At 37.8% G+C, this 22,782-nt stretch overlaps 2 protein-coding genes across 4 annotated transcripts in view; one reads left to right on the top strand and one right to left on the bottom strand.

Moving 5' to 3' along the window:
* The window catches only part of RBM6 (RNA binding motif protein 6), an 87,022-nt gene that overhangs the window by 2,203 nt on the left and 62,037 nt on the right, over nt 1–22,782 (top strand). Inside the window, exons 2-5 of one of the 3 annotated variants that reach the window (XM_080934829.1) lie at nt 9,834–9,940; nt 11,300–11,411; nt 18,048–19,323; nt 20,387–20,476. In XM_080934829.1, coding sequence (XP_080790955.1) covers nt 11,368–11,411; nt 18,048–19,323; nt 20,387–20,476 — 1,410 coding nt within the window. In that variant the 5' untranslated portion in view covers nt 9,834–9,940; nt 11,300–11,367. Of the gene's footprint in view, nt 1–9,833; nt 9,941–11,299; nt 11,412–18,047; nt 19,324–20,386; nt 20,477–22,782 lie in introns of those variants that run through there. The other 2 variants (XM_080934830.1, XM_080934832.1) reach the window with 2 other exon arrangements.
* Nucleotides 9,130–9,684, bottom strand: LOC308434466 (large ribosomal subunit protein uL22-like; the record flags this gene model as incomplete). The annotated part of the gene is made up of 1 exon (XM_080934750.1): nt 9,130–9,684. One exon carries the CDS (start codon nt 9,682–9,684, stop codon nt 9,130–9,132), a length of 555 nt encoding a protein of 184 aa, XP_080790876.1.

Here is a 22,782-nt window from a genome sequence, read left to right as displayed (position 1 = left end):
CTGTGGGCCACCATTCCAAGCTTGTGGCATTAGAAAAAAAAAAACAAAAACCATAGCTTTGTGAATTTTAGATAATTGATCTCCCACTGAGCTATGTCCCCAGTCTAGATTTGTTATATAAGACATGTAATGCTCTTAGGACAGTGTCTGGTATACATAAGGTGTTGACTAAATATTAGCCATTGCTATTGTCTTTTCATTTTCCTTTGAAATAATAATTTTGTGTTTGTGTCCCAAGCTAGTGTAAACTTAAAATTTTGCCTGAGTCTCTCAGTCTCTGAAGTCAAGATAAGTTGTGGGAGTTGGTTCTGTTATCTTACCATGGGGGTTGTGAGAATCAAAACTCTGGTTGTCAATCCTGACAGTAAGTACCTACTGAGCCATTTCACCAGCTCCCACCTTTTTTGAGACAGAGTGTTTGTGTGTCGTTCCCCCCCAACCCCCCTCCAACCTATGACTTGTTAGTTTGGCTAGGTTGCAGCTATCTTGTCCCAAGGATTCTCCTGTCTGTACCTCTCCAATGCTGAGATTACAAGCATGGACCATCACTCCCATCTTTTTATTGTTGGTGCTGGGTATTCAACTCAAGAAACAGTTTACCAACTAAGCTATTTTCCCAACAGCTTCCATCCTTTTGAGACAGGGACTCAGTAGATATCCTGGCTGCCTTAGCTTCCCTGTGCTGGGATTTAAGGCCTGTGCCACCAAGCCTGGCAACTTGTCTTTTTTTGAGGTACAGTTTTATGTAGCCCATGCTGACCTGGAATTCCTACTACTGCTGCAGCCTCTGCTTCCAGAGTGCTAAGGTTATAAGGTGTGTCACCCTACATTGTACTGTATACATTGTAACAAATATTTACCTTTTAAGTGGGTTTTAAAGTATACAATTCTATAGCATTAGTTACATCCACTTGTTACAACCAACAATGGATATTGCTAAAACTTTGATCTATTAGAAACTCTGTAACCACTAAGCAGGTAACTTTCAGTATTTCCTTGTAGCCCCTAATAACTTTTACTCTACTTTGTTTCTCTATGAGTTTTGTGTTTTAAATATAAATGGAATGATACAATATGGTCTTTTCTGTGTTGGGTTATTTAGCTTAGTATAATGGTTTCTTAAAGTTGATTGATTAGATAGTATGTATCAGAATTTTATTCCTTTTCTCATTGAATAGTATTTCATCCTTTGTATAGAGGACTTAAAGTCTTTTTTTTTTTTTTAAATAAATGTATGTGAGTTAGTATATGCAATTGAGGGTAGATGTTTATTTATGGAGGCCACCAGCATTGAGCTCCATGGAGCTGGAGTTATAGGCAGTTGTGAATCACCTGATATGGTTGCTGGTCCTCTTCAAGAGTAGTACTTATTTTAAATCACTGAGACATTTCTCTAGCCCTTAGAATATATTTTTTAAAAAAGTCCCTGTCTCAGAAATATAAAAAATAATAAATTTAACACTTGACTGTAGTAAATAATGCTGTGAACATTGATACATAAATATATTTGATGCTTACTGTTCGGTTATTTTGCAGTGTACTCAAGCCAAACCTCAGGTTTTATATATCCCATATTAGTCAAGCATCCTACTACTAAGCTAAAAACTCCACTCAAGTTCTATTTTAACCTTAGATTTTTTAAAAATAATGAAATATCTTCAAACTAAAATTTAAATAATCATTAAGTTATTAATAATTGTCAAATTAGTAAATAATTAGATAATAATAATAAAATTGATGTTTTTAAACCAGACTATCACTTTGTTGCTCCAAGCTGTCCAGGAACTAACTTGCTATTGTAACCCAGACTTAACCCTGAATATATGGTTGTTCCTTCTGCTTTGGTCTTCCAACTGCTGGGAGTGCTGGTGTGACCCACCATGCCCAACTTTAAAATATATATTATTTTGTAATTTTTGAGACAGGGTTTCATGTAGCAGCCTGAGCCTTGAAATCAGTATGTACCCATAAACTGACCTCTTTATTTTCCCAGTGCTGGGATTCCAGGTTTTTACAGCCTCCTGTAGCATGGTGCTATACACCTATAATTCCAACACTTGGGAGGCAGGGGTAGGAGGGTTTCTATAAGCTTGAGGAGAGCATGGTTTACATAGAAGACTCAGTCTCAAGACAAAAACCATATGATCCAGCAATTTTATTTACAGATGTACCCAAAGAGATTGGAGGCAGAATCTCAATCTGGTATTTGTATACATGTTCATAGAGCACTGTTCATAATAGCTGAACTATGAAAGCAACCCGAGGACTCAGTGATAGGTGAATGGATGAACAAAATGACACCTCTGTGTATACTTATACTTTCTTTGGATTACTCTTCAACCTTAAAAAGGAAGGTAAGATCTGTAATTACCGCCTTCCTTGTGGGCTAGCCTAGTGTATGCAGCACCAAACAGAGACCTCAAAGGAGGTAGACAGTGAGGAAGTACACCTGAGGTTGTCTTCTGATATTCACAAGCTTGCCAAATGAATATATATACATACATACATACATATACATATCATACACTCACATGTGTAACACATGTACAAAGATAATATTTTTACAATTTTTAGTATTTAAGTTTACGTTTATGGGTGTTTTGCCTGCATGTATGTCTTTGTACCATGTTTGTGCCCAGTGCCCCAGGAGGCCATAGAGGTTGTTGGATCCCCTGGGACTGGACTTAAAGAAGGTTGTGAGCCACAAGTGCTTTTAACCATTGAACCATTGATCATTCTAGATCAAATATAAGTTTTTTAAAATGTTTTTTAGAAACTTTATTTTTATTTTGTGACAATGAGTGCTTGCCTGCAAATATGTAACGTGTACATGCCTGGTGCTTATAGAGTCCAGAAGAGGTTGTCAGATCCCCTAGAACTGGTGTTGCACACAGTTGTGAACTGTCATGTGGTGTTAGGAACCAGACTCAGATTATCTACGAGAGAAGTAAGTGCTCTTAACTACTGAGCTCCAGCACCAAGGTAAGATGTTTTTAAAGTGAGAACTGTAGAGATGGTACAGTGCTTAAGAGCACTTACTGCTCTTCCAGAGGATCCAAGCTTGATTCTTAGTACTCACAGCAGGTAGTTTATAACTAGCCAGTACTCAACCACTAAGCCATCTCTCCAGCCTCTCCTGACCCCAGGTTTTTTTTTTTTTTTTTTTAATGGGTACTCTGTTATGGTAAGTGAAATAAGGAAAGCACTGTATGATTTCAGTTGTTGAGGAACTCAGTAGTCAAAACCATAAGTCAGTGATGATGCATGCCTTTAGTCCCAGTATTCTAGAGGCAGAGGTAGAGACAGGCGAGTCTACAGAATCCCAGGGCAGCAAAGGCTACATAGAGAAACCCTGTCTCAAAAACCAAACCCAAAACATAGGAATATATGAAAAGTAGAATAGTGGTAGCCAGGAGAGGAGTAAGAGAATAACTGGAAGTTACTGTTTAGTCCATAGTTTTACAAGATTGAAAGAAGTAAAGAAGTGGATAGCGCTGATGACTGTATAACTATTTAGAGCCACTGAATTGAACTGTATACTTAAATATTTAGGTGATAAGCTATGTATATTTTACTACAATAAAAGGAATTGGAGAGGCTATGGATGTGACACAATTGGTATGGTGCTTATCTAACATGTAGACCTTGGACTTGAACTCCAGTTTGTAATAAAACCAGGTATGATAGTGAACTTTTATAATCCTAATATTCTGGAGAAGAAAGTGGGAGGACCAGAAGTTCAAGGTCAGTCTGGGCTACATAATGAAGACTTCTGTGTTAAGAAAGTATGTACTAATTTGCAGAGGACTTGAGTTCAGTTCCCAGCACACAAAATCTCCTAACTCCAACTCTGGGGACATCCAAAGCCTCTGATTAATTTTTTTATTTTTTAAGGCAAGGTCTTAGTTAACCCAGTCTGGCCTCAAATCCTGTGTCACCAAAAACAAATGTTTTTATCTTATTTTAGGCATGGAAATGTTTTGCTTAATGTATATATATATATATATGTACTCTATGTACCTGGTGAGAGGGACAGAAGAAAACATCAGATCCTTTAGAACTGGAGGTGTAGATGGTTATGGGCCCCCACGTGGATGGTGGTAACTGAACTCAGGTCCTCTTTAAGAACGGTAAGTTCTCTTAACTGTCTCCATAGTGCCAGGACACCACACTCCACTCAGCTCTTGTTTCTACCTCTAGTAGTGCTTGGATTATAGCCATCACACCTGGCTGGCCCTGGCTGGTTCTAATTTATGGTAGTCCTCTTCTTGTCTCTCTCTCCTGGGTGTTAGGTTTACTGTCTAACCTGGAAACCAGTTTGGATTCTGGGGGAAATTTTGTTGCTAAACTGAAACTAAGGAATTGACATACTAGGAATGTAGTTTTTAGCTTGATGTGGAGGCTTGCCCTCACTGAGGACCAGGTGAACCATTTCCAGTGTGAAACTCTTTCTTTTTACTTGAACTGTCACAGCTCTCGATTGGATATTGTGCTGCTAGTTTCAGGATTATGGCTGACTGCATTTTCACTTGGGCATGTATTGTTTTCAAAATTTACTACAGGGCCCATCTACTCTTCCCAGTGTGTAGAATATGAGAGGTGTGGGGTGTGGTCAGTAAGCTAGGCTAATGTTTGTCTTCTGGAGTTGATGGTTTAGAACTGTTTATTTTTATAACTTGTTGATAGGGTACTTACTTAGTGAATCCTTAGTAGTTCTGACCTTTGTTGTCATGCTGTTCATGCATCAGCATTTCAGGGTTCATTTACACTTTGGTAATAGGTGCTAGAGAGATGCTTCATTGCTTAAGAGTACTTGCTGATTTTCTAGGGGACCGGGCTTGTTTTCCAATGCAGCTTTCTTTAAACACACCAGAAGAGGGCATCGGATCCCATTACAGATGGTTGTGAGCCACCATGTGGTTGCTGGGGATTGAACTCAGGACCTCTGGAAGAGCAGTCAGTGCTCTTAACTGCTGAGCCATCTCTCCAGTCCAGAATTGTATTTTTTATGACTAGTGTCTTGTTTTTATTTTTAAAATGTAAAGTGTGTATATACATGCCATGGTAGTTGTCAGTAGGTCAGAGTATAACTTAGAATCTGTTCTCTCTTACCTTGTGAATCCCAGGGATTGAACTCAGGCCACCAGGCTGGCAAAAGTAGTGTTTATTACCTGGGACCTATTTTGCTGTCCTCTAAGAATTGTATTTGCTTTGGTTACTAAACTACATTTATTTTTTTATTTTTTGGTGTTTTGAGACATGGTTTCTCTGTGTAGCCCTGGCTGACCTTGGAACTCACTCTGTAGACCAGACTGACCTCAAACTCATAAAGCTGCCTGCCTCTGTCTCCCAGCTGGCACTAAAGGTATGTATGCACCACCACTACCCAACTTAAACTACATTTCTTAAGAGTTTTCAGTTTTTCTTTATATATATTCCTTTCCTTTAATAAATATATATATTTACTATATGTGTGTGTGTGTGTGTGTGTGTGTGTGTGTGTGTGTTTGTATATGTAAGTATTGCTTGGAATTGGAGTTACAGACAGCAGTGCCCCTGCCATGTGGGTGTTGAGAATTGAACACTTTTCTCATTTCTCCATCCTCCTGTTGTATATTTTTGTGAGACAGTCTTGAGTAAACAGGCTGGTCTTGAACTCATTGGGGGTAATCCTGCCGTGTTTTTCATTTGGATGATGACCTGAGCTACCAGCTTGGTTTCTTTTTTTTTTTTTTTTCCTAATATTACTTATTTAATGTATATGAGTACACTGTCACTGTCCTCAGACACACCAGAAGAGGGCATCGGATCCCATTACAGATGGTTGGGATTTGAACTCAGGACCTCTGGAAGAGCAGTCAGTGCTCTTAACTGCTGAACCATATCTCTAGCCCAGCTTCGTCTTGAAACACAAAACAAAACAAAATAAAATTAAAATTTTATTTCTTCTTTGGTGCTAGGGGTTGAATGATGGACTTAATACATCATAGGCAAGTGATTTACTCAGCCACATTTTCAGCCCTCTCTTCTGGAAATCCTGTGGTTCATATGTTGGTCTGATGATGCTCCTTCATTTGTAATTTTTGTCATTCATTTTAGTTCATGCTTTTTATTTCTGCTTCTGTGAGTTGATAATTTTATACTGTCCTACTTTCAAGTTTTGTGATCCTTTCTTCTGCTTGCTCAGTTAGCTATTGTTAATCCTTTGTGAGCTTTTTATTATAAGCAGTGTACTTTTCTACTCCTGAATTTGTTTTTCACTGCTGTCCTGTATTTCTGTCCCACATTTTATTTATTTATTTATTTAGAGACAGGATTTTTTTTTTTTTTTTTTTTTTTTTTGGCATAGCTTTGGCTGTCCTGGAACTAGCTCTGTAGACCAAGCTGGCATTGATCTTACAAGAGATCCACTTGTTTCTAACTCCTACATTCTGGGATTAAATACCACCATGACTACCTGTGTCTGTGTGAGTGTGTGTGTGTGCCTGCCTTCCTTCCTTTCTTTCTTCCTTATGTATATGTGTAGCAGGGGCAGAGGAGTATGAGGGCCAGAGGACAACTTTGTGGAATCTATTCTTTTCAACCATTGTATGGTTTCAAGGGTTAGAACCCAGATTATCAGGTCTGTATGGCAAGCACTTTTACCACCAAATGAATCATTTTGACATTATCAACTTGATAGAGAACTTTTCACTTTATAAAGTGACAAAGACAGCCATTTATTAACTGTTAAAGAAATGTAATTAGGCAGAAATTTTCAAAAAATATTATTGTTTTTTTGAAACAGGGTCTCACTTCAGTTTCCTGAATGCTGGGATCATAGATGTATGCCAGTGAATACAGCTTTAAACTTTTTTTTTCTTTTTGGTGGGGATGAGTGGAAACAGTCTCATGTAGCCTAGGCTGGCCTTTGGACTTGCCATGTAGCCTCATTCTCCTTCCTCTGCCTTATTTCTGAGGTTATAGGTGTTTATCACAATGCCTAGTTTTGAACTATTTTCTAAAGAGTCTTCCTCCATTGCCAGAGATCTTTGAATAGTCTGCTAGTCAGTCATCCTGAAGCAGTTCTTAAGTTTTTTTTTTTTTTTTTTGGTGACGAAAGCCACCTTTTTTTTCTTTAATTTTTATCTTAATATATTTTATAGCTAATTGGTTCTTATGGTGTTTTAGGATTTTTTTTTCTTCCTCCTCTTTTTGTTGGTATCTATATAGCTCTGGTAGGTTTAATCTCTGCTTCTATCACAGGCTCTAACTGCTTTTTGAAAGATTCTTGACCTATTGATCTTGGTGTTGAAGATGTTGAATCTTTACATTTCTGTTTGATTTTGTGTATTTTTGTCTGGAGTATTTTGTATAGATTTCTTTGCTGGAGCCTTTTCCTCAGTTGCTTTATCAAAATCATCTACCTCTATGTAGTGGTACCAGCTTGTACACTGTTCTGGGAATGTGGAGGCCAAAAGATTAGGACCTAAGCTAATAGGTCCTTAGCTTCATATGAAATTAGAGTCCCTGCTGGGCTAAGTGAGATCTTGTTTCCTAAACCTAAATCAAACTAGGTGTGGTGGCTCGTGTAGTAATTCAAATAGTTCAAAGGCTGAGATAAAAGATTACCTTGGTTTCTAGGCTAGCCTAAGCTACATTGTGAGTTCAAGGATAGCCTAGGTTATAGTGTGAGACTCTGACTAATAAAAACCCAAGCAAATTAACAGCAACAATTAAACATAAGCAAGCAAACAAAAAAACAGAGAAGCCTATTATAGCAAGCGACTTGCCTATAATCTTAGCACTGACTGGGAATGTAGAGTCAGAAGAGTCAGATATTCAAGGTCACCTATGGCTAAATCATTCTGAACCTAGCTTGAATTTTATCTCTGACTAAGCCATCTTTCCAGCTCCTACATGCTGCTTTTGAATAGCCTGATTTCCAAGTACTTCATGGTTTTCTACCATTATTTGTTAGGATTGGTATTTGCGCCTATAGCTTGCTTTAAGGTTTTCATTAAACCTGAATAAGAGCTTCCATGAGATCCAAGAGATTTCTGAATAATAATATTGTTGTTATTTTGAGACAGGGTTTTAACATGCTAATCTAGCTGGCCTAGAATTCACAGAGCTCTGCCTGCTTATGTACTGAAGTTAAAGGTATGGGTTTGGGCTGGAGAGATGGCTCAGCAGTTAAGGGCACTGACTGACTGCTCTTCCAGAAGTCCTGAGTTCAAATCCCAGCAACCACATACATGGTGGCTCACAACCATCTGTAATGAATCTGATGCCCTCTTCTGGTGTGTCTGAAGACAGCTAAAGTGTACTTATACATAATAAATAATTTTTTAAAAAAGCATGGGTTTCTGTTGGAATTTTAAGTTAGGTGAAATGGAAACTAGCATTTTGTATCAGTTCTTCAGATACTCCTCCCCTTCATTCTGACAGGGTAGAACAGAAGAATGAAATAATTTGCAAATATAATTATTCCTTTCTTAAAAGGAGCTTAGAACTAGACTGTACTGCTTAAAGAACAAAACTACTGCTATTTTGAAGCAGAAGAGGGCAAGGGAAGACAAGAATACCATACAATGTTCCTACTACTTTGAAGATGGCTTTTTTTTTTCTTTGCATTTTAGTTATTTATATTTTGTTACACTTCAGTTATTTATCTGTGTGAGGGTGGTGTGGCCATGGGTGTATGCTTATGCCATGACACACACGTGGAAGCTAGAGGACAACTTCTGGGAGTCAGACCTCTTTTCACCCTATTTGAGTCCCAGATTGTCGGGCTTGGTGGCAAGTGCCTTTATCCTTGAGCCATTTCATCAGCCCAATTTTTAATTGGATTCATTATTATTATATGTGATGTGTATAGGTGTGGGTATAAACATCCCACATGTATGCTTGGAGATCAGAAGGCAACTTTTGAGAGATGGTTTTATCTTTCTACTGTGGTGTTCAGTGATGAAAAGTAGGTGGTCAGGTTACACTGAAAGGACTTTTAGCCCATTTTGCCATCTTGCCATATGCCCTTTATTCCTATGGTTACGGCTTGTTCTTTGGATGAATAAGACCTTGAAAATGTCAAGTCAGCCCTTTTTTTTTTTTTTTTTTTACTTTAACTTCATTTATTTTATGCTGAATTTATTCCCGTGCCATGAGCTTTTGCTTCTTCAGTTTCTTCTGGGATATCTTTTTCTTCTGTGCAACCTCCTCTTCTGGCTTTGGAACAGTCTGTTCCTTCTCTGCGAGGATCATCTCAATGTGGCAGGGGGAGCTCATGTATAGGTTAATTCGGCCATGAGCTCTGTAGGTTCGCCGGCGCATCTTAGGTGCCTTGTTCACCTGGATGTGTTCAATGACTGGAGAATCTACATCTAAACCCTTAAGTTCAGCATTACTCTCTGCATTTTTAAGCATGTGCAACAAAAACTCAGCACTCTTTTTTGGCCACCGTCCCTGTGTCCAGCCCCACTGTTTTGCCTGGGTGCATCTACCAACACCACCATTATAACGCTGGAATGGCACACATTGCTTCTTTAAAGTGACATCCTTCAGATACTTGTTGCCTTTTCGGATATGCATACCCTTGATTGCCTGGGCAGTTTCCCCAGTGTTCTTAAAATGAACACGAAGGTTTGAACCTCTGGATTTGCATGATTTTGTGGGGTTTTCTGGGTCAAGGGAGTAGTGGACCATCTTTACAGGTCACCTCTGGCCACTTCGTGTCAGCCATTTTTATCACTTTCGGATTGTTTTTTTTTTTCCTTGACATCAAGTGTCCTTTGATGTACAAAGTATTTAATTTTGATTTATTTGTCTCCTTTTATTTGTTGTGTCACATTTAGGAAACCTTTGTAAATCCACGAAGATCTTTCAGTAGCTACAAGAAAAGTCCTGGAGATAAGTTCTCAGCTTCATTTAGGTTACATGCCTGTCTTCAAAGCAATCACTGGTGAGGATAATAAGTATTGCGATTAACTGAGCTAGATAGTGTAGGATTAGCCACATAGACTGAGGAGGAGGTTAATGCTAAGATGTTTTTTCTAGTATTGGACACGTGAGTACTGAAAAAATTACTCAGGAAAGAACTATTGGAAGTGAAATATTCTTTGTTCACTAAGAAGTTTAGAATGCCTCATAATATGCTTTTTCTTTTTTTTAAAAAAGTGAGACCTCGAATTTTGAAAAAAAAAAAGATTTTAAATATTTGTGTGTGAGAGTGTTTGCATACTACATTACTTCTATGAAGGTCAGAGGCATCTGTGGGAGTCAACACACATTTTTGTCTTTTCTCCATCACTCCCCTCCCCCAGCCCTCTTTTCTTGAGACTGGAACAACAGGCCTGGCTGACCTGGAACTTGTTTTGTAGACTAGGCTGACTCACAAATCTGCCTGCCTCTGCTTCCAGAGTGCTGGGATTAAGGCAATGCTACCGTTGCCTGGCTCAGAACACACATTTATAGTTGGAAAAAAAAGTTAATTTGTTCTGTGTATGTTCTTTTTTTTTTTTTTTTTTACAACTTTATTTTAAAAAAGAAGAGAGATACATATACAGATTTTTAAGATCATTTTGGAATAAAACTATATGAATGTATTTTTGTCAGTACTTGATTTTTTAAAAGGTTTGATAGTATGCATTGAAATCTTACTAGTTACCATAAGCATAAAGTACATGTAAAACAAACGTAACTTGGAAATAGTCAAAGTTTTCTTGGTGTGTATATCTATCTGTGTATGATATTATCTATATACTTAACATGTTTGTGGAAGTCAGAGGACAACTTGGAATTAGTTCTTTCCTTCTACTTTAGGTCCTGGGGAAAAGCAGTCAGGTTGTGGCAAGTGCTTTACTTGCTGTTGCTGACCATCTTTATAGTTTCAAACTTTTTTTTTTTTTTTGGAAAGTATTTTACCTTGTATCCCTGACTGGCCTTGAATTTTTAGATATCCAAGAGTCGCAGCTTCCAGAGTGCTGGGGTTAAAGACATGTGCCACCACCCTAGGCTGAATTTTTTTTTTTAATAAAGACTTTTTTTTTTAAGTGTGTGTGTTTGAAGAAATTAAAGGGTAACTTTTGGGAGTTGGTTCTCAATACTGTATAAATCTAGGGAATTGAACTCAGGTTGTCAGGCTTGGGGACAAATGCTGTAACCTACTGAGCCTTCTCTAGCACTGTATAAATATTTTAAAGTGGCTTCTGTGAATAACCTTCCTTGATACTTATCCCTGATAAAATTAGCAAGCTAGGAATAAGTAGTTTAGCCTATATTTCATGTCCTAAAGTATTTACTTGAGGTTTATTTTATACAGGTACTACCCTGCTAGAGTTTGGTAGGAAAAAAGATCTACTTATTGAAGCTTTCTTGACATAGAAAGAGATGTGGGGGGATTCTCGATCTGCTAACAGAACAGGACCTTTTCGGTAAGTCTTAAATTTTATATATTGAATTGTCAAGTATTTATAATGTAACTTTTGGCCTACCATAATGGCAAATATTTTCTTTGTGGAGAAATAGCTAAGCTTTTTAGAACTAGAAAATACTCATAAAGTTTTTGGTAATTTCTAAAGTGATTGAAAGTATATAACCAGTATGCCAGGTGTTTTTTCTGTGTCTGTTTCTCTTTCTATTTATGTGACGTTGGAACAGAACCCGGGGCCTCCTGTCTGCTTGGCAAATACTTTGGCTCTGAGCCATAGCTTTAGCCCCTTGATAACCTTTTTACCTGTCCTGCAACTTGATACTAGGACCAGGCTGGCCTTGAATTCTCGAGAGATCTGCCTACCTTTGCCTCCTGAGCATTGGGATTAAAGGCATGCACCACCACTGTCTGGCTGAAGTTATTTATTCATTTATTTACCTGTATTTATTTATCTATCTATTTTCTATTTATTTTCTATGTGTGCAGGCAGGTGTACCACAGCACAGGTGTGAGGGTCAGAAGACAACTTGAGAGAGTTAGTTCTTGGACCACATGGGTCAGGGGTCTGAACTTGAATTTTCAGGTTTAGCAGAAAGTACCTTTACCTGCTGATCCATTTTGCTGCCTCCCATCCCCCAAGTCAAGCTTCTGTACAGCCTGGCTGTCCTGAAACTCATTCTATAGAGCAGGCTGGCTTTGAACTCAGAGATCTGCTTGCTTCTACTTCCCAATTGCTGGGATTAAAGGCATGTGCCACCACACCTGGCAACATTTAAAAAATATTATAAAAATGCCAGAGTCATTTATTCATTTATGGTGAACTCACTAATATCCCAGACTGGTACTATAGTCATGGCAATCCTTCTTTAGTATCCCATGTGTGAGATTATTTACTTACTTTTGAGATAAGGTTTTACAGTGTGTCCTGAGCTGTGATCTTCCTACCTCAGCTTTCCGAATATCTAAGATTGCTGGTATGCATTGCCACTTTTGTCTTCTTCATATTTGTTAATTCTTTTTTCTCTTTTAACAAAACAATATATACTTGGAAAGCTAGCAAAATATGTTGTTTATGAAAGCTCCATTAAGGGGCTAGAAGGATAGCTCAGCAGTTAAGATCATTTTTTGTTCTTCTAAAAGATCCAAGTTGGGTTCTTAGAACTCATATCAGAAACTTACAAGTTTTTTTAACTTTGGTTTTTGTTTTTAAAGATTTATTTATTTATTATATATGAGTACACTGTAGCTGTCTTCAGATCTCATTACAGATGGTTGTGATCTACCATATGGTGTTAGGAATTGAATTTAGGACCTCTGGAAGAGCAGTCAGTGCTTTTAACCACTAAACCATCTCTCCAGCCCCGTAACTCCAGTTTTTAAGGATCCTACTCCTGTTTTAAACTCCTCAGGGAACTACACACATATATACATATATAAATATAAAATCTTGTAAGATTTTAGAGCTGTGTCTTGCTAATGACATTGATATGCTTTTCAAAATGACATACATGCCAGTTTTAGGGTTTATTGGGTACAAAGAAGAGTGGAAGAGGTTATATCACTGGGTTATAAGTAGATTCTGCTTTAGATTTATAGGGAAGACTTAAAAATACTTATTTGTACTTTTATGCACATGTGTGTCTATGAGTATATGTGGAAGCCAGATGTGGGTGACAACCCTCAGAGCTGGAGGTATGGGTGTTGTGGGATGTTAGACCTGATAGTATCTCTTTGCTTAATTCAAATTGACCATAAACTTGCAATTCTCCACTCTCAGCCCCTCAAAGTAGTAGGAATAAACTTTAAAAAACCTACATAATTAAATGTATTTTATTTGTTATGAGTGTTTCTTTCACATGAGGTCAGAACAGTGTTTTGGAATCCTTGGAACTCAGGAGCTTTGATGTGGGAACTCCTAACCACTAAGTGATGGTGAGCTTTGATGTGGGAATTCTTAACCACTAAGCCATCACTGTATCAAGACATAGCCATGCTCAGTTATTTACCAATAGTGTGTGGCTGCTTTTATATTGTAGTTATAGATTGAATAGTTGTAGTAGATACTGTATGTGCTATAAAGCCCCAGTATAGTATATGTACTATCTGGCTTTTTATATTTAAAAAGCTTGTCCAGGCATGGTGGCATATAGCCTTTACTCCTAGCATTGAGGAAACTGAAGCAGGTGGGTCTCTGTGAGTTTGAGGCCAACCTGGTCTGCACAATGAGTTCCACTGCATTCAAATTTATTTAGAGAAATCCTGTCTCAAAAAAACCAAAAATAAACAAAATTTAAAAAATTGTCAAACTCCAGTCTAAATCAGTGCTTATATGTAAGATTTAAAAATATTTATGTTATTGTTTGTTTTCTTAATCTATTTATGGATAATTATTTTGTATATCAGTCTATTATAGAATTAAGGTGGTTTAAGTAGTCATTCAAAAACATTAGATTTGGCTCTGTTGAACAATCCTCCCTTCACTCAATTTTAAGAACACCTTTGTTTTGTTTTGTTTTGGATTTGGTTTTTTTCAAGACATGGTTTCTCTGTGTAGCCTTGGCTATCCTAGATCTCACTCTGTAGACTAGGCTGGCCTTGAACTCAGACATTCACCTAGCTCAGCCCCTTGAGTGCTGGGGTTAAAGACATGTGCCACCAATACCACTCATCTTTTAAAAGAATGATTCATTTATTTTTATGTATGTGGGTATATGTCTGCTTACCACATTCATTCAGTACTTGTGGAGCCCAAAAGAGTACATCAGATCTTCTGGAACTGGAGTTAGAGCAAGTTATGAGCCATCATGTGGGTGCATGGAAACCTTTGGAAGAACAGTCAGTGGTCTTAACTAATGTGCTATCTCTCTAGCCAAAGCATCATTTTAAAATTATTTTTTATAGAATATTTTGTCTTTGAACCATTAAACTTATTTAAAATGTTATTTCCTTATTTTAGGTTATCACTTGCTTTAAAAAAATTAAAGAATTATTTTGTTTGTTTTTTGTTTTTTTGAGAGTGTTAGACTGTAATAGCTCTAGCTGTCTTGGAACTTGATTTGTAGACTTCTAACTTACAGAGATACTCTCCAGCCTCTGCCTCCTGGGTGCTGGGATTAAAGCCTGGCCCCTTTCTTCCTTCATGTGTGTGTGTATTTGTGTGTGTGTGTGTGTGTGTGCGTGTGTGCGTGCGTGCATGCATGCTGGCCTTGAACCTAAGGTGAGACTCAGCCTGAACTACTTTGATTAAAGTTATGAGCTACCATACCCAGATTTTTAAAGTTTTTATTTGTTTCTTGGTTTTGTTTTGTCTTTCTGTATAGGCTAGACTGGCCTTGAACTCATGATCTTTCTGTGTTCAATCTCACTTGCTGCCCTAGTGGGCCTGAAACCTACTATGTAAACCAGGCTGGCCTCTAACTCATTTGAACTTCAGAATGCTTGAATTTTTGTTTGCTTATTTTTCTGTGTTTTTGTTTTGTTCTCAAGACAGAGCCTCTTTATGTAGTTCTGGCTGTCCTAGAACTTGATACATAGATCAAGTGGTCTCCTAGAGATCCTCCTATCTTTATCCAACTCATTAACTTCTAATTTTTAAGTTTTTTGACCAGAGGGAGATAGCAATCCATTTTTGGACAGCTCAAAAACAAGAAAGGCTATTTTGCAGGAAAATGCTTTGTTTTCTCTTTGAAATTCTTTTTCTCAAAATTATTTTACATTAGCTTAAAATAATTTCTATAACCACTAGTATTCATTGTTTTGAGGTAGGGTTTCACTATGTGGCCCTGGCTAGTTTTGTACTTGGCTATGTAGACTAGGCTGGCTTTGAACATGAGCCACCACTCTTGGCACTACTGCTGTTTTATATTAATAGGGCTATAGAATTTAGATATAAGAACTATAGTGTGGTAGGTTACTCTAGATCTGCTTGACTTAGAAGGGTAAGATAATCTTCTTGGTGGTATTTAAGGACAATGCTAGATGTATTCTGGAAGGGGGAGCATCCTCATAGAAGCAGGGGGACGGGGGTGGGGGATGGCAGAGGGGGAAACTGGGAAAGCGGATAACATTTGAAATGTTAATACATATATTGTATTTAAAAAAAAAAGAACAACAAGAACAAAAGAATGTTCAGCATTTTGGGCTATACAACTTAGTGCAAGAAAAAGAAAATGTTGAAATAAATACTGCATTGAAATATCGCAATAAAATGTTTATTCATTTGGCACTTTGACATTAAAAAAAAAAAAGCTGACTTTTAGATGTCTCAACCATCATTCCATGAGGATCCAAGGAAGCTTGAGTATTTATTCTAAAAAGATATAACTAATGTTAGCGTTACTGGGAACCAAGAGAAGCTTTTGTGTTCTGAAAATCAACTAAATGTATGTTGTTCTAATGTTTTAAAGTTCTATTTACTTTATGAAAGAAAGGTCTTGGTACTCCTGTGGAGATAGCTTTTTGGGAAATAGTGCTTGCTATGAAATCAAGAGGAACTGAGTTTAAATTTCTAGTACATAAATAACAAAACAAAGCTAAGCATGTTTTTGTAACCCATGTTGGGTGGAAACTGAAGTATTCTGGAATTCAGTCTAGTTAGTCTAGCTTAAACTGTAAATTTCAGACTCAATGAGAAACTGTATCATAAAAAGTAAGAGAGTCCTCGCAGATGCCCAGTGTCCTCCAGCTGCTGCATGCAAATGCAGACCCATGTATGTACATAAAACACACAAATAATAAATTAAAAAAATAAGATACTAAGGGAGTGGTGATGGCTTGTCTTTTGACTTTTACTGTGGTTATATAGTTTGAGTTTAGAAGGGTCTTACGATAGAATCTGTATGTCTTGGGAGGAGAAACTTGAGTTGGTTCTGATAATCTTCATGTTTTTGTTGTACTGCCAAGCAGTAGATAGCTCTTCAGTTATTTTTATTTATGTGCCCTCCCTGGGATTCCCTGGTGTCTAATTGCCTACTTAAGTTCTTTGATTTCTTTTTTTAATTTGTTGAGATAGGTTCTTATTCTAAGACTAGTCTTAAAATTCAGAATCATCTTCCTCAACATTCCAAATAATGAGATCAATAGTTGTATACCATCCTGTGTGGCTGTCTCTTGATTTTTGACCAAAGCCAAAATGTGTAAAATGCTCTAGTGATTAGGCAAAGGAAAGATGTTGGGAGTTTGAAAGACTGGGCAACTCTTGTTTATTTCTCCTTTTTTTTTTTTTTTGTTGTTTTGGTTTTGTTTGTTTTTTGTTTATTCAATACAGGGTTTCTCTATGTAGCAGCCCTGGCTATACTGGAACTTATTCTGTAGACCAGAGATTTGAACCACAAGAGATTTGCCTGCCTCTGCCTCCTAAATCCTGGGATTAAAGTCATGTACCACTACTGCCCTGCTTGTTTATTTCTTGAGTTATGTGAATGGATGTTTTGTCTAAATGTTTATACATCATATATATGCTTGCTTCCTGAAGAGGCCAGAAGAGGGTGTCAGATTCCCTGGAACTGGAGTATACAGGTTGTGAATTGTCACATGGGTGCTGGGAACCAGACCTAGGGCCTCTGGAAGAACAAGTGCTTTTAACCACAGAACCATCTCTCCTGTCCTAGTTATTCTTTTTTGTTGTCCTTTTTCTAACTGTAATTATTTTAAAGATATGTTTTATTGCAATAAAAGTTAGCTTGAGGCATTAGAATCTTGTCAGCTTCTTTATTTGGGACATGGAGATAATGCCTAAAGATCTAATGTTTTAGGTGACGTTCAGCCTTCAGCTCTTAGGTAATTTAGCTTGGTGTAGATGCTCTGATATGCTGTGTAGAATGAATCATGTTGCCTTCTGTGATAATACTGGGATAATTAGGATTGGGCCCAGCTGACAGTCCTTCTAAGTAGAGGCACAGTAGAACTGGGGTTAATGCTGCTACTTGTCATAATAATATTATGGATTAATTAGAATTCGTGATACAAATATAAGGAAATATTTTTAAATGTTTATCATTGTATACAGCAATGAGAAAGATACTTCCTGGAACTTACATGAAATTTTATACTTTGAGGCTGAACATGGTTGTTTATTACAATTCAGGAAGCAGAGGGAATAGAGGGTTACTTCAAGTTCAAGACCAGCCTGGTCTACACACGGATTTCTAGGCCAGCCAGGGCTATATAACTAAGCCCTGTCTGAAAATCAAAAGGAAAAAACAACCAAAGAAACAGAAAATTGCACTGATTTCCCCTGACTCCACATATGTAGTAATTGTCATGATGACCTTGGAATTTTAAATTCCTTGGCTGTAGAAACTGGGAAATTTTGTAGTATGTTACCTTTATTAGCTTATCTGGTATTGCGGATTTTCCCTGTTGCAGGACTGGGTGAAAGCTTTTTCTGCAGCAGTCATGTTGAAAACCTTGTGTTGACTTACCTCGTGTTCTGAAATGGGAGCATAAAAGTTTACTCGGACACTTCATCTTAAAATAGCAAAACTTGCTGTTTTCTGCAGATCTAGGACCTTGTTACAGAACTCTGCCCCCCAAAATATGTTTACAGAAGAATATGCTGTGATTAGAGAAGAATATGCTGGTGTGTAGATTTCAAACTCTCTGGACAATATGAATAACCCTGTCTTTGTTTCTACAGTGGGAGCCAAGAAGAAAGGTTTGCTCCCGGGTGGAACAGGGATTATCCTCCTCCTCCCCTTAAGAGTCATGCTCAAGAGAGACACTCTGGCAACTTTCCTGGCAGAGATTCACTTCCCTTTGATTTCCAGGGGCATTCAGGACCTCCCTTTGCAAATGTAGAGGAGCATTCTTTCAGCTATGGAGCTAGAGATGGACCACATGGTGACTATCAAGGAGGGGAGGGACCTGGACATGATTTCAGAGGGGGGGATTTTTCATCTTTGGATTTCCAGAGCAGAGATTCAGCACAGTTGGACTTCAGGAATAGGGACATACATTCTGGGGATTTTCGGGATAGAGAAGGACCACCTATGGACTACAGGGGTGGAGATGGTACTCCTATAGATTATAGAGGTAGGGAGACACCTCATATAAATTACAGAGACAGGGATTCTCATACTGTTGACTTCAGAAGTAGAGATGTTCCTCCATCTGACTTTAGGGGGCGGGGTACTTATGATTTAGATTTTAGAGGCCGAGATGGATCCCATGCAGATTTTAGGGGAAGAGATTTATCAGATTTGGATTTTAGATCCAGAGATCAGTCTCGTTCTGATTTTAGGAACAGAGATGTATCTGATTTGGACTTCAGGGATAAAGATGGAACACAGGTGGACTTTAGGGGCCGAGGTTCAGCTACTACTGATTTAGACTTTAGGAATAGGGATACACCACATTCGGATTTCAGAGGTAGACATCGTTCTAGGACTTACCAAGATTTTAGGGGCAGAGAGGTAGGACCTTGTATGGAATTTAAAGATAGGGAAATGCCTCCTGTGGATCCAAAAGTTTTGGATTACATTCAACCTTCTGCACAAGAGAGAGAACATTCTGGTATGAATATAAACAAGAGAGAAGAATCCACACATGACCATACCGTAGAAAGACCTGCTTTTGGTGTTCAGAAGGGAGAATTTGAACATTCAGAAACAAGAGAAGGAGAAACACAAAGTGGAGCTTTTGAACATGAATCTCAATCAGACTTTCAAAACAGCCAAAGTCCAGTTCAAGACCAAGATAAGCCAAAGCTTTCTGGAGGTGAACAGAGTTCAGATGCTGGTCTCTTTAAAGAAGAAGGTGATTTGGACTTTCTTGGCCGACAAGACACTGATTACAGAGGCATTGAATACTGTGATGTGGATCACAGGTTGCCAGGAAGCCAGATTTTTGGCTATGGCCAGAGCAAGTCTTTTCCTCAGGGCAAAATGTCCAGAGATGCCCAACAAGACCTTCAGGTATGTTGATGAGGTGATCATAATGCTTTTGTCAAGGGTGCAGTATAGAATGGAAGATGTTCAGTCCCTAAAGCTGCCTTACACAGTCATGCAAAGGGAAATTCTGGGCATGAGAGTGGAATATAGGAGTTTAAACATCCAAAAAGGGACCTTGGTTCAGATCATGTGTGTTTAATCATTGCTTTGCTTTATTGTGCTTATAACACAGTGTCCTGTGTTAAGTTGATTGTAAATTATCAATCTTGGGGAGTGAGTCTTAAGATTTATTTATTTTTAGGTTTATTTAGAGAATGCTTAGAAGTATTTTTATAGTCATGAGGGTATGATGATGTTAATGTTGCATGTTTTCTCATAGCTAGCTTACTTAAAGATTAAGTGTTGCAGTTTAATTATAAAAATTATCTTAAAATAGATTTTACCCATCTTTACATAGGTTTCCTATGTGATCTTTTTGTTTTTCTTAAGACAGAGTTTCTTTGTTTAACCCTGACTGTCCTGGAACTCACTCTGTAGACCAGGCTGGCCTTGAACTCAGATATACCTCTGCCTCCCAGATGCTGGGATTAAAGGCATGTGAAGCCACCTGGCCTTTTGGAGATCTTTTTTATTTTTAAAGATTTATTTATTTTATGTATAGACTATTTATTTATAAGATACTGTTGCTGTCTTTAGACTCACCAGAAGATGGCATCAGATATCATTACAGATGGTTGTGAGCCACCATATGGGAATTGAACTTAGGATCTCTGGAAGAGCAGTTAGTACTCTTAACTGCTGAGCTATCTGTCCAGCCCCTGTTGGTGATCCTCATATTTAGCAACCAAATAGTACATTCTGAGAATTTTAGAACCTGTTTTCCTTATTATTTTAAGACTCCCTCAGTAATTATTAGTCTTAGTATACTTATAATCCAGTGATATTAGGGGGGACATGAGAGAAGATTATAATTGCTTATATCTTCAACATAATGCAAATCACTTTGATCTTGTATATTGTATGTTGGACTTTATTTTACATGCAAAATTAATATATTTGTGAAATAACTTTACATTCTGAATTAAAGGATCAAGATTATAGGACTGGCCCAAGTGAGGAGAAACCTAACAGGGTTATTCGATTAAATGGAGTGCCAGAAAATGCCACAAAAGAAGAGGTAAGACATGTTCTTTCTGTCTCTTTCAGTTAACAACAACAAAAAAGCCCACATGTGGTATTAACACATGTCTGTAACTCTAGTACTTGGGGAATATATGCAGAAGGATTACATTGTGAGATCTTGTCTCTAAATAAATAAATAAATTTACCTTAAAAAATTATAGATTTATAGGGATGACATATTCTTCAACCTATATTCTTCAGTGTAACATCTATAGTAACTATAGTATAATGTCTAAGAAGCAATTTTGGAATAACCTGTAGAGTTTATTTGATGTCACTGATATGAAGGTTTATAAAATGACACATGACTAGTATCTTGAGACTTGATAATATCCTTGAGATACTATACCAGGAGTACATGCACAAAGATGCAGTTGATTTATAGTAGTAAAGACTGGGAGCTAAACCAAGTGTGGTGGCACTTGTCTTTAAACCCCAGCACTCAGGAGGCAGAGCCAAGTAGATGTCTGAGTTCCAGGAGAGCTACATATACGCTGTCTCGTAGTCAAACTGGGAGTTACCCAACTACTCTGTTTAAAAGGATTATCTGTCCAAATTATGACAGCTTAGGGGAAAATTAGAAGTAAATTATGCTAGGCATTGTAGAATACTAACAAGTATTTGTTCATTTAATTATTAGTGTTCTATGAGTACATACTCTTAATTTACTCCACTGTTGATTGAAAAGTCCTTGTTTGAAGTTCTTGGGACCAGTTATATTTCAAATGTTATGGTTTTTAGATTTTGGGATATTTGTATATATTTTGCTAGCTTGACATTCCAAATCTGAAATCCAAAATGATTATGAAGTTTCATATTTTATAGCATTTTGAATTTCAGAGGTGAGGGTGGGAGATTGTTTGTTCCCTCCTCTTTTTCTTCTTCTTCATCTTCTGGTCACAGTCTTACTATGTAGCTTTAGCTGGCCTGCAACTTGCTATGCAAACATAGTCAGTCCTGCCTTTGGTTTTGCCATCACCTCAGGTTTTAGTTACGGATGCCCTTCTTGTATTGTGCACCAGGCATTGTTGTAGACACTGAATAATAGATAATAGAGAAGCAAGTAGAAGTTAAACAATAGAGGGCTGAAAAGGTAGCTCAGTAGTTGAAGGCACTTGCTGCTCTCTTGGGGGCCTCAGGCATGGTTAGTTGGGCATGTTTAGCACTTGTGAGCTCCATGGAATCTAATACCTCCTTACCAGCCTCTGAGGCCATCAGCATTCATGTGCACATACCCACACATAGAGCTGGGTACACATATCACATAATTACAAATTTTCTGTTTTTCTGGTTTTGTTTTTGAGACAGGGCACATGATACAGTTTCAAAAAGAAAGAGAAACCAGACATGGCGGCACACACCTTTAGTCCCAGCACCTGGGAGGCAGAAGCAGGCAGATCTCTGAGCTTGAGGCCAGCCTGTGCTACAGCTTTAGTTCGAGGACAGCCAGGGCTACTCAGAGAAACCCTGACTTGAAAAACTAGAGAGAGGGCTGGAGAGATGGCTCAGTAGTTAAGAGCACTGACTGCTCTTCTAGAGGTCCTGAGTTCAACTCCCAACAACTACATGGTGGCTCACAACCATCTGTGATGGGATCTGATGCCCTCTTCTGGTGTGTCTGAAGACAGCTACAGTGTACTCACATATGTGAAATAAATAAATAAATAAATCTTAAAAAAAAAAAAAAAAACAGAAAAGGGGAGGGAGAGGAAGAAAGGGGGAATAGTTTTTAGTAGTGATCAGTTTTCTGAAAACAAAACAAAAAACTAAAGATTTAAAAGTTCTTGAGAAGTGAAGAGAAAGTAGAGTCAAGAGTTCAAGGTCATTCTTGGATTTGAAGCCAGTCTGAGCTATGCTAGAAGAGTTAGGGTATCATCATGATAGGACTGTTTCCTTCTCTTCTTTTGAAATTGCATTTATTTTTATTTGTTTCTTTGTACATCTATATGGGGCAAGTGTTTGCATGCCTGGCACATGTGGAGGTAAGAGAACAACTTATAGAAGTTTTCTATTTCGTTTCCTTTTTTTTAAGCACAGGGTTTTGTTTGTTTGTTTGTTTGTTTTGACACAGGGTTTTCAGTGTAGTTATGGCTGTCCTAGAACTTCTGCTGTGGGTCAGAATGAACTCAAATTCAGAGATCTGCCTGTCTCTGCCTCCCAAGTACTGGGACTAAATGTACTTAACCTGCTGAGCCATCTTGCCAGATACAGGATTTGGCCAATTTAGATTGAACTCAAACTGAATGTAGTGAAAATAGGTTGGTTGAGGACAGAAGAAAAAAAAACTAGAGTAAGTTAAAG

The sequence above is a fragment of the Micromys minutus genome (genome assembly GCF_963924665.1).
Source record: "Micromys minutus genome assembly, chromosome: 21".
Lineage (NCBI taxonomy): Eukaryota > Metazoa > Chordata > Mammalia > Rodentia > Muridae > Micromys > Micromys minutus.
The sequence above is the reverse complement of the archived record's forward strand: the minus strand, read 5'-3'. Positions and strand labels throughout refer to the sequence as shown.